At 42.8% G+C, this 16,650-nt stretch overlaps 1 protein-coding gene across 3 annotated transcripts in view; it reads left to right on the top strand.

Moving 5' to 3' along the window:
* The first annotated feature begins 1,692 nt into the window (after positions 1–1,692).
* syde2 (synapse defective 1, Rho GTPase, homolog 2 (C. elegans)) overlaps positions 1,693–16,650 on the top strand; it is a 43,285-nt gene continuing 28,327 nt past the window's right edge. For 2 of the 3 annotated variants that reach the window (XM_079646894.1, XM_079646895.1), the window contains exons 1-3: positions 1,693–3,891; positions 11,850–12,142; positions 12,602–12,998. In XM_079646894.1, coding sequence (XP_079503020.1) covers positions 1,893–3,891; positions 11,850–12,142; positions 12,602–12,998 — 2,689 coding nt within the window. In that variant the 5' untranslated portion in view covers positions 1,693–1,892. The remainder of the gene's footprint in view (positions 3,892–11,849; positions 12,143–12,601; positions 12,999–16,650) is intronic. The other variant, XM_079646896.1, reaches the window with a different exon arrangement.

Here is a 16,650-nt window from a genome sequence, read left to right as displayed (position 1 = left end):
CTCGTTGTGTTTTTCTGCAGAGGGTCGAGCCACATTCTCCCCTGAGACGAAAGTCGTTTTCCCTGCTGTTTGCTGGAATGCCTTCCTCACAGCTACCAGTGAAGGTGGTAATTTGAAGTCCTGCCTAACTGCTCTACAGCTGAATTTAATTCACATTTCGGGGACAAATATGTGTTGAATTTCAATAGAGAGGCTGGAGCCGCCTTTCCCTTACACATCACATACTGTTCCAATGAGATTACACTTTCTCACCTATGTTACTAAAAAGGAAAACATCCTCAAATGCAGAATGTAAATATACACTTTAATACAGTATAATGTCAAGGCAGCTGGCCTTAAATGTATTTTTATTTAGTGCTACTGTATACTTCTTCTCCATTGCATATCCAAGCTAAATATTTTACCTTTGACTCTACTGTATTTATTTTAAATACGGTTAACAGTCAGTTTCTAAAATAGGATGCATTGGCAATGTAGTTAAAATGCTAAATACAAAACTGACAAAGGGGCCATTTTGTAAATTGTTTCACTTTGATACTTAAAGAACATTTAGCTCATTTCTACTTTATAAACTTGATTACAAAACATTTATTACCAAATACTACTATGTTTTACTTTAATTAAAGGTGTCAGAAAACTCAACCTTCTCTATTTTCCTCCATACCAAATCTCTTAAAAAGGGGCTGCAACGCATCTGATACAGACTGATCTAGATTTGAACACTTCTATGACGTCACAGAAGTGGCGCTCCGGCTATTGGGCCAACTCCACCAATCAGGAGGAGACAGCCACGGACACTGCCTTTCGAGGGCGCTGAAGACGCTGTAGTACATATGCCAGGCCTGTAGATGGTGCTGTTCTCACAGAATCAGCCCATGAAAAGACAGTGTTAAATTGAGGGAAATGAGGAATGGCTAAAATGCATGATCTGTTTGGTATTTTGAAAAATAAAAAGTACAAATATGCCTTATGGTCCTACACTATATTATTCAAATATAGCATGATAGGTCCACTTTAAGTAAGATACCTCAATACTTATTGCACCATTGTTGTAGTTAGGACTGCAGGTATTGTGGGATCATTTTCTTGGGTAATTAATTGCAGATGTGTGGACTTGAGTGACATGACTTTCATTTTATCAGCAGGTTTAATTGTGTAAAGTGAATAGTAATAGTGATTAATTAGGCCTATCTGTTAATTGAATTATCAATTAATTGATTATTGATTTATTGTGTTAGCTCTTAATAAAATACTCACTCCAGTTAACCAATCATACTGTAGTATTCACTGTCTTGCATTTAGTTCTTAAATGATAAATTCCCTTAACTTTATTAATGAGGAGAATAAACAGGCGAAAATGTAATCCTAAAGCTTTTTCATTTATTATAAGAAAATAATGTTTCAAGCTAAATAGCCAGCACCTTATCGTTTCAGCTCCTCAGTTATATTACTGTTTTCCTGATTGTCAATTAGGCCTATTATCTTTAAATAGCCTATATGTCACTGTTGGACAAAACAAAGAAAAAAATTCCAAACAGGCTATCTGAGCTCAGCTGCAAACATGAGGAGAAGGTGAGGTGAGGCGCTAGAGAGAAAGAAAGAGAGAGACATTGAGAGAAATCGGGAAGGGAGGGAGGGAGGGAGGGATGAGGGCAAAGTGTGTGTGAGTAGAGCAGAGAGAGGGAGGGAGGGAGAGCGGTGGTGCAGTTTAGCAGAGAGAGCCAGGAGTGAGTGAGGCGACAGCGCGGAGGTGACAGCGGAGAATGGAGAGGAGCCCGTCCGCCCGGCGAGCTTTGACCGCGGCGAGCGAGGAGAACCCACTCGGCCCTTTCCTTCTGGAGCCAGCGTGCTGAAAGAAACCTTGAGGAATAAACTGGGGGCAAAGGAAAGGAATGGCTGATCCTCTGCGGAGGACTTTACTAGCGAAACTCCGGGGGAAGAAATCCAAGAAAGGAGCGACAGTCGGCGGTGGATACGGCTCTGCTGCTGCGGCGAATGGGGGCCGAGAAGGTAAAGAAAAAGTTTTGCAAACGCAGCGAGACTCCGACGAGGCTCGCCCGGTAGTCTTGCTCACAGAGCTGGATTGCACGACAGAGAGAATGAGTACGTACGAGAATTGTGTTGACGGTGCGATGGTGCAAACAGGGGGGGTGGTAGCAGTCCGGGAGGGTCTCGCAGCAGAGTTGCCCGGCGCACTTCCCCAGGAGCCGAGCAGCGGGGGCAGGGTTCGGGTTAACGAGGAGCTCCTGGGGGTCTCACTTCAAAGAAACGCGCAGTTTGGGGCACATGAGGTAGATAGGAGCCACCAGGCACCCAGATCCACTGACAAAACCGTGTTATCTGCGGGGGTCCCGCTTGGTGGACCGCATGTCCACAGAAAACACTTCGTCTCGGTGCCGCGGCAGTGCAGCGTAGGGGACTCAATTGGGTTTGGGGACAATTCAAATTACGTTTTGTGCCGAGAACCGCATACCGGGGTCAGTAAACCGCCAGAGGCCCAGGTTATTGCTGCTGATAGGGATGGGAGGGAGCCCAGAGACGGAGGATATTCCCGGCACATGGCAGACACTGAAGTGGCTTTTAATGAACACAACGCAAACTGGAGTTATGACAACAGCCAAACTTTGGGGACAGACTTGCCAGTTTGCGCAGCACTTGAATATACACACTGTATGTCAAGGAGCACAGAAGAAAACATTGTAATCAGAAATATAGAGAGTTATGGGCCGGAGTATGCAGGGGACATGCGAGGGACTGCAGGCAGTCTGCAGAGCCCGACGTTTTTCCCCACAGAGTTAGACATATGCGACATTAACCTGGCATCCCTGTGCGCCACAGAGACGTCACTAAGATACCCTTTAGATAGTGAAGATGATGATTATTATGATAATGAAATTTTGCCTTTTTATGCAACGATCAGAGCAAAAAGTGATGGTGAGAAAGCAGAGGTTACAGAGCTGCCACGGCCTGGTCAGGTTAAAGGACAGCTGGATGACAGTAACAGTGCACAGGAAACTGACAGGCTTAGAAACCAGCTGAAAGAAGCGTATTACCTTCTAATAAACGCTATGAACGATATCAATCTGGATGTCCAGCAGATTAATGTTGGTTTAATTGAGCAGCAGGCCAACTCTTCATGTAGTAGCCACTCCAGGGATAGCCTGTGCTCGAGGTTGTCCGCCAAAAACATGGACAGCGACTCCTGGTCCTCGGGAGGCGACCACAGTCTACAGCAGGTGTCTGACACTGACTCACTCCTGCTTTGCCTCAGTGGGAACTTTGAGTCAGGCCTGAAAGCCAGGCTTAACAGTAAGAGTATGGTAAACCTGTCCCTCACTAAGATAAGACCCATGTTACTGCGCTCTGTTAGTGATGGAGGGATCAGGTATACATGTGGTCAACCATCACTCTGTGTTAAAGCCCAGACATCCAGTGGGGATAAAGGGGCCACAGAGACAAAAGAGGCTGAAGGGGTTAGAGCAACAGGAGTAGGTGAGCTCTCCGAACCTCAGGTGCTTCACAACGCCGTCAGCAGTGATGAGTTACAAGAAGCTGGCGGTGATGACGAGAGCAGCGGCTCAGTCAACAGCCTCACGGGTTCTTCAGACAGCAACGCCGAAGCATCAACAAATCAGGGTGACAACAACAAGCATGAGCCGACTGATGCCCGAGTACAGAGAGCCAACTCTGTCAACAAGGGCCACGGTGTCACTGTCAACAAGATGCAGGAGTGGATGCACAAGGGCCGTTTGCTGTCCTCTGAGATGAAGCAACGCATTGAGGGCTCATCTTTGCCGTGCAGCGGAGGACAAAGCCAGGACCGACCCTGCTCTCTTGGTAACCGAGGGGTTAAATCTGTCAAGGTCAAGTCTCCACGACAGCATCAGCCAGGTAGGAAGGCTATACGGAGTGGCCTCAACTCCCGTGGATCCTCTAAATCAGAGACCTCTCACCCTCCTTCCTCCCATCTGATTATTACATCCTCCTCCACTCATAGTAAACTCAGTCTGGTGGCGGTTCACCCTGCACTCCTCCTCTTCTGGATGCAAAGCAAAGGGACGAGACACCTCAGACCTCTTTGCTTTCCTTTTTAAGATATTCTAACCGGTGGCGGGTTCTGTCCTTCAAACTAATTTAGGTGCATTTTTAACACTAAATTAATAGCACATCAGGTTTGTTGGTCGGATCACTCACAGTGTAGTTCAGTAACAACTAACTCCCTCTCTCCTCCGGTAGCTCATGTGGTGTTTTCTGTGGTGTTGGTGGTGGGTTGGTTTATGTTTGTGTGTTTGACTATTGACGTGTACAAAATGCCAAACGATTTTGTGTTTGTGATGTAGTTCAAAAACAGGAAAACATCTGTATCATGAAACCATTTACAGCAAAACCTGTTACACCAAATCAGCTTTTTAGGGGTTCAAAATGCAAATTAAATGTGAAATAGTTATAGATTATGTGTGCAACTGCATTGGTCAAAACCTTACCCAGCTGCCAAATTATTCTACCACAATGTCCATTTAGAAGCTCATCAGGTGCTTTCAATCACCATTCTGCCACAGCACTTGTATTTTACCCAGCACTTCTCTTCCATGTTGTCTAGAAATTTGAGACTGAGAGTTCAATCTTGACAAAATAATCTTATCACAAGCTCTGTTATCCCACATATTGCTCATTAACTGATTCTATGCACCACCTTTTAGTAACCTACACTACATTGGGCCACATTTTACATTTAGTTAAAATGTCACTATGAGCAGTGCATGCTTTTATAACGAGTTGCTCCTTTCGTCCATGCTGACCTGAGTTGCCTGCAAACAAGGCAGGTTGCCAGTTCAATCAGGATTCGGAAACTGCCTGTGTGGAAAACTTTGTATTGACATTTGTTGCGCACGAAGATGAAAATAGACCTGCTTTGTATGGATGCAAAACATATTAGCACAGTTTTGTATTTGTGTAGTTTTAAATGGCAGTGTGAGTGTTGTTCTGACAGTGTTTTCCAGAGTTAATAGATGACCTGCCGTGTGCGCAGGCTGCTGTTGTATGTCAGTGTTCTGTGCTGCTAGAAATAGAGTGTGATCTCAGCCTAGGCCTCTGTGTTTGACTTCCAGCCGCTGTTGGCTCATGATAGCTCCATCTTTTACTACTCAAACTCTTTCCTGTGCTGTGTTTTTGTTCAAACAAAGACGTGGCTCTTCTTTATATTAGTTTCCAGGGTCCCTTTCTCCCTTGATTCTCATTTTCCCCCGTTTGCTAAGCTTTTCCCTCTCTGTCACTAAACCTTTCCACAGCTGTGACCAGAGGAATCCGAAGCAGGAGAAAAGCCACTGCAGTTATTCTCTGTGGTGTGTGTGTGTGTGTGTGTGTGTGTGTGTGTGTGTGTGTGTGTGTGTGTGTGTGTGTGTGTGTGTGTGTGTGTGTGTGTGTGTGTGTGTGTGTGTGTGTGTGTGTGTGTGTGTGTGTGTGTGTGTGTGTGTGTGTGTGTGTGTGTGTGTGTGTGTGTGTGTGTGTGTGTGTGTGTGTGTGTGTGTGTGTGTGTGTGTGTGTGTTTGTGTGGGGGGGGGGTGGGCTGTTATGTTGCCTTCCTCCCTAGTCGTTTGCTCTGGACAGTTCCCTGGTAACTTGCATTTTAAAGAGACTGGATTGAATATTTAGGATGCCATTCCCGTTGTTTAACTTGTTTGTTTTGTGTCACTTAGGTCCTCGCCATGAATGAACAAAATTAAGGGCGATTAAGCATTTATTAAGGTCGGCCCTGAGCTTATCTTGCCCCTGTGGGCCTCTCAGCGCCTCACAAAGAGCCATTTAAAGAAAAAAAAGAAATGCCAGAGCTCTCAAAAGCTCCAGTGAATTGCTTGTCTTGCCTGCAAACTCTTCATTGAGTTTATGACTCTATTCTGAATATGCAAATATTGATATACTTCTGAATTTCTAAAAATAATCCCTTCCCCTGAGAGCTTCTTGGAAAACAAATTTCACAATGAAGTCAAAAGACAAAAATATTGGCTTAATTAGACAGCAGCTAATTTATTTCTGTTCTGACTTGTCCTTTCATCACTGTGTAAAACAAATCATGTTGATTATCACCCACAGTCGAGCGTGTCACTCCATTATGCCTGTGTGTGGGTGAGGAATATTGTGCACATGCATGTTTGTAGTTGCTGTTGGAGGATTTATAGTTTTGTTGTGCTGTGCACAGAGCATTGGCTTGCCGGCAGGCAGGCAGTATCCAGGCATCATGTTTTGGCCAAACCTGAACTCAGAATGGTGTGTCAGTCAAAGCTGATGTTGACACTGAACCATAGACACCACAAACAGAACAGAAGGAGATTGACTCATGGGAGGCAGATATTCTTGTCTTTTATAAATATATATTTTTAAATTATGGTCGAAGATAGAAGATCCTGTTTGCATGTCTAGAAACACCCTCCACTTTGAAGGAGGAGAAACGAAAGGTGTTTGTTTCTCCTAAAAAACAGGTTTTTATGGCATCATTCACAATAAATAAAATAAGCTTGTTTTGTTATAAGAAGATCGATACAAGTATCCACAGATGTTGCCAGCAGCTGGTTAGCTTAGTTAAGCAATACCATTCAAAAATACATTTGACATTAAACAAATGAGAAATTACTTGTTAATCAGAAAGCTTCAACGATGCTGATTATGTTACATTTGGACAGACCCCTTGCTAGCTAGGGTTTTCTTTAGTTTCCTGTCTTTGTGCTAGGCTAACTGGCTGCTGGTGGTCTTCATGTTTATTTCCCAAAAAGGTTGAACAAAACAACCCACCAAATATGAAGCAAAGACCTTGTCTGGAACATTTCATTTCATTTAATCGTTTATTTGAATCGGGACAGTGCACATCGATGAACACTTTAAAACATAATAATGCTTACAAGCGTAAATGAGCCGAATTTGAGCTTTAAGCTCATTTCCATCCGCAGTCCCCTCACATACAACATGCAAGAACATGACATTTATATACAAAGCAAAAATAAATACATGACATGCAGAAAGAGCATGAGCAACATACAAGCATTTACCACATGGCAGTACAATGTAGCAGCTACGACATATAAAGTGCAAGATAAGATAAAAGTGCTACATAAAGTGCAAGCGGAGATACCCCTGTATAAAAGTGCATTTAGCCGTGATTACACGTCTGTTAGTTGCTCAACCATTCTTTAAGTTGTCCTTTAAAACTATCGAGAGTGGGACAATCCCGTATCTCAGTAGGGAGACTATTCCACAATGAGCTGCCTTTGTACAGGCACACACTGTAGTATTGCTCAACATTTTGATTACATTCATTCTTGCTTACTCAGGGTATTCAGACCTTAACAGTGCAGGTGTAAGATAAACCTGCCTTCAAGTCATGTTAGAACGATATGGCGTTTGGTTATCTTTGTCGAGCCAACAACTTTATTAGTGAGCTTCAGAGTTTTCTTTTTTTTCACACAAATTTGTCTTGTGTGGTGCGTCTGTATTGGGACAGATTTATGGACGATGATGACTGTACAGACAGATCAGGTGATGGATGAGAAACTAGAGGCATCTGGGTTCATACCAGAATGGTTTATGAGATGAATGATTCATTACATTACATATTACTTGTTAGACGCTTTTATCCAAAGCGACTTATATACTCAATACTGTGGGCAGTCCCCACAGGGGGCAATTTGGGGTGAAGTGTCTTACCCAGGGACACAACGACATGCTGACTGCAGTGGGGTTTGAACCTGTGACCCCCTGATCCGAACACCAATGCACAACCCACTGCACCACACGCCTCCCAATTTCACATGACAGTTCAGCAAAGAGTTTGGGAAAAACACTAGTTACGTGCTCTCATTTCGAATTTCAAGATGAATTACCAGTACAACAAACTGGATTGTAATCATTATTTAGGATGCATCATCATGTCTGGTGCCACTGCACAAATATTTAATGAAGGAGATTTCAATGACTTGCCTTACTTTGCCAGGGTTCAGGACATCATTTGGTCCCACTGTGTGTCCTTGTGCCTTTTTAAGATTGTAGATTTTCTTTCAGTTTTCTCAAACAGAAACAATGAGACAAGACAGAAGATTCACTGAAAGAGCGAAAACATAAAATAATGGGTCTCAAGCCAACGTTTTTAAGAGGAAGTGGCATTAGCGTTAGCAGGCTGCCAGGACGCTTCAACGGGATGCAAGTGTTGACATGTGATGCAACCCTGGAAGATCTCGTCCCTGCATTGGTTTGAAAAGAAAATCTACACTGAGAATCCTTATTACCATATGAATGAGTGTCAACAGGAATGTATGGCACAGAGCTGAAGATTCCCTCTGAAGGGGGAGCCTGAAACTCTGTATACAAAACAAAGTGTTGTCTGTGTGAAGGAGAAAACTAGATGGTGTGTGTTTTGCACTTATCAAAAGAGGAGCCTCCATGAGCAAAAGGAATTCAGGAAATGAAAGAAAAGCCTATGGGAAAGTGGATCTAGTGTTTTGTCTTGGAGTAGAGGAAGATCCAGGAGATTAAGACAGGAATATAATTGGGTTTACTGTCAGGTTCACGTGGCACAGGTTCACACCAGTACAACCAGGAAAAACACTTTTTTCTCTTTATGTTTGCATTCCTTTCAGCACCTCAGACAAACCCATATCGCTCCTCCCTGTACACCTCTCCCTCTTGTTCTCTTTATATTCACACACTGACATGCACCCTTGTATGATGTGCTCTAGCCATCTGTTACCTTCAGGTCAGAGGTGTGTGTGCCCTGAACACATCATCTTCATGCCATCGGCGCACATTGAGCCAGGCTGTTTTTGCTCAGCATCGAAAATATCTCCCCTCCTTTGCTTCACATTGTGTTTATATGAGTTTAATAGGTGCTTGTGATGGTCATCGGTCTTTCACAAAATAATTAAACCAGAGATGCCTCTTTTACTTCCTTAAAAGGAATCTTGTCATTTGTGATAACAACGTTGGTGGTTTTGCCTCCAAGTGTCTACAAAAACGCCTTTTTGATTTAGTATTTCAACACTTTCTAACATGGCATCTTTTATTAACAGTCCCCTATACTTTACTATATATTGCACTATAATAGTTGTTAACAAAAGCAGAGACTGAAATTGTGTCATGCTGAATTGAAAATGATCTGGGTTTGTTATGGTTTGATATTTGATACCAGTGAAAAGGTCAAAACGAACTAATTAATCCAATCCATTGTCCTGCTGTTGCTTTCTCCCTTGGAGAAGTGTGATGGTGTAAAGAGACGATGGTGAGGCTGTGAATTTAGATCTGAGGTCTGGAATGCTGCTCGTGTCAGGACACGCTTCTTCTTCGAGTTATGAAAGACCCCTTAAAGAAGATGGCATGCTGACAACAACTCCATGCACAACCTTCTCACCTCTATAATCTCACATTGCCAGATCTAGTGTAGTGCAGAGTCTGCAATTTTTGGATCCGTCTTGGTCTTAAAGATATTTGTTCTACCTTTTTGCCACAATGTAGTTCATTCTTCCCCCCAGCTAGTGTTTAACATTTTTTAGCATCAGTTTGTATCTGTGTGTATTCCTCTAAGTGACTAAGTGTTTTTAGGGTTAACCCTTATTTGATTTTATTGGATTGGATTTGAGTTGGGGAAGAAACTAAAGATTATGGGCTAAAAATATGCTAGTTATATTATATTACACTACATTCGTTTTAAATCATTCTTTTGTCAACTCTTCTACAAGCTACTTCATATAACAAAACAATCCATTTCAAATCCAATTACAATAAAATGTACTTTTTTTGAAGGTTTTCTCACATATTTAAGTAAAACACAGTTTTAGACAGTGTTTAAAGGGTACAAAGGAACTCAAGGCCAGAAGAGCTGAAAACAAACCACCACAGCAGATTATAACTTCCAGGTCATTCCTACACATTAACTCATGTGGCGGCTCAGTATAGCAGCAGAAACATTCTTCATGTTTCACTCAATAGTCAGCACATGTTAAAGCCACTGAGCTCCAGGTCCTCAAACAAAACATAGTCCAGGCTAATGCAAACACACAGCTGGCTCACGTTTCTGGCTGGAAACCTTTCTTAAATTAAACAGAGCAGAAAGGGTCAAGTAGGCAAAGATGTGCTTTATAGCCAGACAGGAGGTCTGTTTAAATTAAAAGGAAACGGATGACAGAGAGACTGATGGTTTTTGTCTTGTAGTTCAAGCTGGTATTGTCTTTTTTTAAATTCAGAATGCTTCAAAAGTGACTTCTGTTCTTAGCACTGAAGGCTGTTCTATGAACTCAGTGTCTCATATAATCAGCTGGAGTGCAGAGGAATGGCATCCTAACAAAAGCAATTTCATCCCACTTTATATCAAACTTTCATATTTCTCAAGTGAGGGAAAACAAGGAGAAAAAAAAGTTCAAGACGTGTTTTGTTGTGGTGAGAAGAACTCTAAAGTTGGTGTTTGTAAGATTTTACATCATATGAGATGGCAGTGAGTTTCTTCATAAAGTCGCCTTGTAGATCACAGGAGAGCAATGAGAGAAAGACTGGTTGACTTCCAGGGAAAAATAAATCCCAGTTCAGGGCTTTGTCAATAAAAGCAACCAAGATAAACAAAAACTGAAAAAAACGTAGTCTCAATCGACTGAGTACAAGTTATGCAATTTGAAACCACGTGATGTTTTATGAACTTCAGCTCTCTTCCCTTCCCTCTGGATTAATCGAAAAAAAGAACTTGTGGTTTATTCTGACTCATTCACACTTTTTAGTAGCACCGTAACAGTAACACATGCACTTACTAGATGCCCTCTGTTAGATTTCGATTTTGTAAAGTGAAAATATTCCCAAGTCTATAATTTAGTGGATGTACCCTGGCGTGCTTGAAAAAGCATTTCCTTGAGGAAAGGAGAAGTTGTCATTATAGCATGCGAAGGGGCTCGTCTGGGAGCCGCAGAGGATCAAAACAGTCTTTTACATAAGCCTACATGTTAGAGCAAGACCCTGCCCTCAGCACCTCACTCTGCCCGTCACGCACGCACGCACGCACCCACACACACGCACACACGCACACACACACACACACACACACGCACGCTGAAAGGTTGTTTTTCTCTAGCCAAATCTACTCATCATCCCTTGTGAAAATAAAAGCATGTCAGATGATTTGCAAAGGTGCTTTTTGAGTAAAGATGTAAACAAAGAATTCTTACGATCTGAAAAAAACACCCACATGCATTAACACACTTCAAGATAGTCAGCTCTTTTTTTGATGTATCAAGGGACCACGTCACCGTCCCTATTATTTGTCCCTTTTTCACTGCACATAGCGCCATGGCCTATACTTACCGTCGACCCCTCACACACACTCGATCCCATCTCTTTTTTATTTCACAGCTGTAATGCTGGTGGTTTCTTGTTCTTTTTTTTGCTCTGATGGAAGATATGTGTGTGCTCAATCCCTCCTACTCCCTGTGATCTCTTTCAAATTCAAAGCCAACATATTCCGATCCCAAAATGGGAGGAGCCTTAGGGTGTCTGTGGTGGTGGGATTGAAAGTCTATCCAAAAGATATAAAACAAAGGCTAACACAATCGATGAGACAAAACAAAGACATGGCTCTTTTTTCTGACTGACTCAATAAGGCATAAGACATGGATAACTCCGGATAACTCAATAAAACCTAATTACTTCTCTCTGTGTTTTCACACATGTGGTTTCTTGATACAGATGTGTTCTTAAACTTGATAGGACATGAAATGTCTGAGATGATATATCAAAATCACTGGTTGACTTCGGCTCAATGATAAGTTGTTTTTTATGGCAATAAGCTGTTATTCTCACACTTTTTCATTTTTCCATCGTACCCTTAGCTTTCATTGAGAATGTCCAAACCCCCTGTGCTAATGGCCGGGAGGTGGGCAGGGCCAATGAGTCATCGTCATGGCGGCCACCGCTCACCACAATTACCGTCTCCAAGAAACGCAACTGGCTGCAGCAAAGCTCCCTTGGGAAGAATCAGTGCACCAAGGATGAGCTGCAAGGAACGCTGGGGGCTGAAGAGGAGGGTCCCAATCAGCTGCCACCTCCCCCCAGTCCCTCTCCTGACCACCTGAGACCCTCAGGGGCAGCTCCATCACGGCCGGCCCGCCTACACCTGCCTCAGGTTAGACCCAAAGAAGAATGTGGATTTTCGAAGAATGTGCATTTGTTTTCCTGATTTTAGGGGGTTTTACTTGTCGGATGATTACCCCTGTAACACAACAAATTGCCCTTTATATTTAGCAAACAAAAAAGTTAAAATCAGTGAGTTTTAAAGATGCTCATAGGTGGATTATGTTAACTTTGAATAGAGCCATGCTTGCTGCTTGCTATTGTTTCAAGTCTTTATGCTAGGCTAACCAGGTGCTGCTGGTAGTTTTTTATTAAGAATAAAGACATGAAAATTGTAGAAATATTCTCATCATACTACCATTCATTAAGCAAGTAGATGTAATTTCCAACATTCTTTAAGAATAGGACTTAGGTTTCAACAAAGTTATGTCGTGTGTTTCTGTTTAGGTGGCACCATGCTTTCTTTTCTGTTTTCCACAAAGTTTATCTGTAAACTTCTGTTTTTATTCAGGCAAGTATTGGTGAGGCCAAGGTGTCCCCTCATCCTCGAAGCATTGACCCGGCTGAGGAGAATGACGCAGATGATGAAGGCGAGATCTGGTACAACCCAATCCCTGAGGACGATGAAGTTGAGACGTCTCAGCGATCCGCCGTCCGTCTGCTGGTTCCCCACAGAGCTGAGCCCCAGAGGAGGCCCAGCAGGGCGGGGGACGTGGGTCAGGGTAGCAGGAACCTTGGGGGCGGCAGTGGCGCCGGGCCGGAGGCGCTCGGGGAAATCCTCGGTGGCGCTTCAGGAGACGGTGTTCAAGGGAATGCTGTACATTCCACTGAGGCACTAAATCTGCAGAGACAGATGCTCGCGTGCAAACCTCAGGAGGAGGGGGGGCCTTCCACCAGCAGAACCACAGGTAAGGCAAAAAAAACAAACAGGACTCATTCACACCTCCGCTCGTTCTAACTTCCGTTCCCTTCCTGATTTTTGTCAATTGCTCCATTCAGTCTCTCCTTTACATTTCTATTGGACGATGCTCGAGGGCCAATCATTGTCTTTCAGCCAGTCATTTTAGGCAGATTTTTGCGGTTGCGCACACCTTAAGCGCCAATTACAGCGGTTGAAATGTTTGCCAATCAAAGGATCAACAGACTTATTTGATAGCGTGTTATGCTTTTGCTTACTACAGCTAAACCTATAAAAGTACTAAGTTTAAGATGGTAAAAGGGAGTGAAATAGCAATCCTAGCTGAGTTTCTTCCAGTCTAATCTGTTCGATAGGAGCAGACCAGAGCTTGGGCTGTCTCATCATATCCCTCCATATAAGTGTCCCTAATTAGTTAAACTCAGAGAGACATGAGCCAGGAGGAATTCAACAGGCATTCCCGAGAAGAAAGAATATCCATTGATTTGTGACTGCAGCTCAGACAGAGGGCTGTGAACTTCGTAAATTGGTGGGTTTTCAAAGGTTATTTTTATAAACTCTCGCCTTGAAGGCATGCTAATTAAAGCTGCTCTTCCGGTGTCTGCAGATACAAATAAACAGATTTATAACCAGCAATGTTTAAGCAGAATTAACTCAAATTAATTGGAGTGCTCTCTCTGCACCTTTTGATTTACTTGTGTGTTTGGAAATTGTTGACAACTCTGGTCTACACCGACGGCATAATGATGACAGCCAGCACACGGCTCCCTGTCTCTTAATAAGCTCAGTCTGTTTTTTTCTAACTTCCGACTTTTTGTTCTCTCTGATGTGGCAACATGGTAGTTTGAACCAATTGGCACATCTTGAGCTGAGCCTATAATTACAACTTTTGACAACACTTTTCTGTGGCACGCAACAGCCATTTGTAGTTGTACTAGTACAAAGCGAGGCTGAATCGTTTGGGTATGCTGAACGAAATATAATACTTTAGCTTTAGTGTTCACAGCCACAGTTTTAGTGCGGGAATGAAGGCATGAAATAAGCTTTAAAATATCCTTTCCTCATGAAATATAACCGTTGAAATCCGAAGTAGTTTAAACTTGTTCCTATATATTTAAGGAAATAATTATTATGTGGCCAAGTGAAACGTTTGAAACCTTTTATGGTGTTCTATTACTTCCGAAAACAAATCTGCCTGTGGCAAGAACACAGGTTTGATAGGCTTCTGATTAAACTGCCTGATCCTCATTGACTCCAACACACCCCTGGCTCTCTCTGACATCACATGTGGCTCAGCAAAACTCTCCGTCCTGAGAGACTCTGCTTGTAGGATTAGGATTAAACCAGTACCGAATGGCTCTCAGTGTACGGGTACAGGAAAGGCACTAATCATAGCACACAAGGCTAATTAAATTTAGCCTATTTCAGCCTGCACCTTTGGATACATTTCACTCCTATTTTGCACTCCATATGAAATGCACTGGTAACATAAGAGCCTTTCATGCTTGGTAAGCAGATGAGAGGCTTGAGTTGCTTGTTCAGCAGTTTTAACATTGAAGAAATCTTGTTCAGAGTTTCTGTTACCAGGAGGGTTTCTTATTTTCCCTGAGCTGTCTACCTTTTCAAAAATAAATAATGAATGTTGCTATCTTGCTACCATTTAAAGACCTGTGCCTCCTTAACATGCTGTAATACGATTCTGTTTAATGAGAGCAGCAGGTCTGTGATAGTGGGGGTTTACTGGTACCCTGACTGTTGGCTGTGAAATGAGAATCGGGAGCAGAGGTGTTGTTTTTTTCTCTCCTCCCTCCCCGCTCCGGAACTGCCTCCCTCGCTGCTGCTTGTTGACTTTGCAATTGATTCCTGTGGGTTTGGCGACGCCATCCCACACTTCACTGCAACAAAAAAGAGCAACAAGCCCGGCTACGTGTCATCAAAGAGGGAACGCTCATTACTGGATGTCTGTGTGTGTGTTAGTTGTGGGTGCAGTGGGCAAAATCAAAGGGAATGGTAGCAAGGTTAAAGACAGAAACCTCCAATACCTACAGAAATGGTCTGTGTGTGCATCGTATTTTCTTAAACTCAGCTTGTATCGGCTGCAGAATAACACTGCACTCCTTCTCCTGTTAGACGTGTTGTGGCCGCTCCCTCCACCCTGCAGTCAGTATCCCATCCCTGCGCTAAAGAGTTAAATGGGGCTGTAAAGACACACGGGTGATAACCAACCAATTTGTATTAAAGCTTTTCTATATATCCACTGATATGTCAGATCAAATGTACCTTTACAACATTGTTACAGTTAATATACACTCAAATACCAGACAGTTGATGTCCACTCACAACCTGTAATTATATATCTGCCTATAAGGGAAAATTAGTGCATCATTAATTATTCATTATTATCTTCTGTTAAAATAAATGACGATAAAAATATCTGCCTTGGTTTAAGGTTTATGTATGAGAATTATGCTTTAAAAAGGTTTTGGCTTAATGAGTATTCAAATTATATTGCACCTCCATTTATTACTGAAAGGGCATCCCAGTTGTTTTTAGCCTCAACAACTCAGCTATCTTTCAATGCTTCATGGACAAAGGCCAAAAGAACAGAAGAGGAAATGCTGTACCTGCCTCACTAAACATACGCTTGTTGGTAGTAGCATTATTATTAGCATCAAGCGAGCCATATCTTTACAGCATCTGTGTTATTGGATACCACATCATTGGTTGCCTCGCTACATTTTTGTCAATGTACCCTACGCCTCTTTGGGAATCATTTCCTTTGATGATAGCTTTAACAGAGTCTTTCAGTACAAAATACAGGGAGTGCACCCACAGTGTTGAACTCTACTATTTTAGTCCCATCTTCTCTTCATAAATATGAGGCCATGCAGACAGCACTTTATCTGCAGTCCTAGAGATTTGACAGGCCTCTCGTTGATTGAGCCCGAATCAGAGTGCCTGGTGAATTAATGAAGCGTTGCAGATGTAGATGACTCTCTCGGACTATAGTTCTCCTCTGTTCGGCTGGCTGGTTCTTTTTCCCTCACCGGATACACTCCAGACTCCTCGTGTGCTGCCTATTGACTGACTTTGTATCCATCTGAATGCTCTATTTGTATGGAGAATAATGATTGATGGACTTTGGGGGTTGTGAGCATGGTGTGTTCCCAATCTCTTGTTCTTTAGCATCTCTTTGGGGAATCTGACTTGGCCAGCGCTCAGAATGGGATCAAGAGCTATTTCTGGGGGGTGTTTTGGTCACGCTGGCTGCTGCGTTTGAGAATTGGCCCAGGCTGCTAAAGTTACATGAGAGTTCATGCCTCTGAGCACAAACCTGGAATCTAATCTCTGCTGACGATTGCACGGTTGGGCCTGGAGGAAGTCAACAACTCAGAGGAGCAACATTGTGAGAGAAGCAATTCAAAACCAGAGCAGATTCCTTAGCCTGGCACTAGATGTGAACTTTGGGTCACATAGTTTTCTCATGGCTATTTCTTCCTGGTCTGTTCTTCATGTCATCACCAGCTGTAGAAAACTGGCAACTGAAAAGTAAGGGATTTGTCTCAGTAATGCATGATCCTATCTCAATTGGTCATGTATCATTTGGTTTAAAAAAATGACCACAACATTTTCCCTGAGGCAGA

Source organism: Notothenia rossii (genome assembly GCF_949606895.1).
Source record: "Notothenia rossii genome assembly, chromosome: 1".
Lineage (NCBI taxonomy): Eukaryota > Metazoa > Chordata > Actinopteri > Perciformes > Nototheniidae > Notothenia > Notothenia rossii.
Note: the sequence above shows the minus strand (reverse complement) of the source record. Positions and strands in the feature narration are given on the sequence as shown.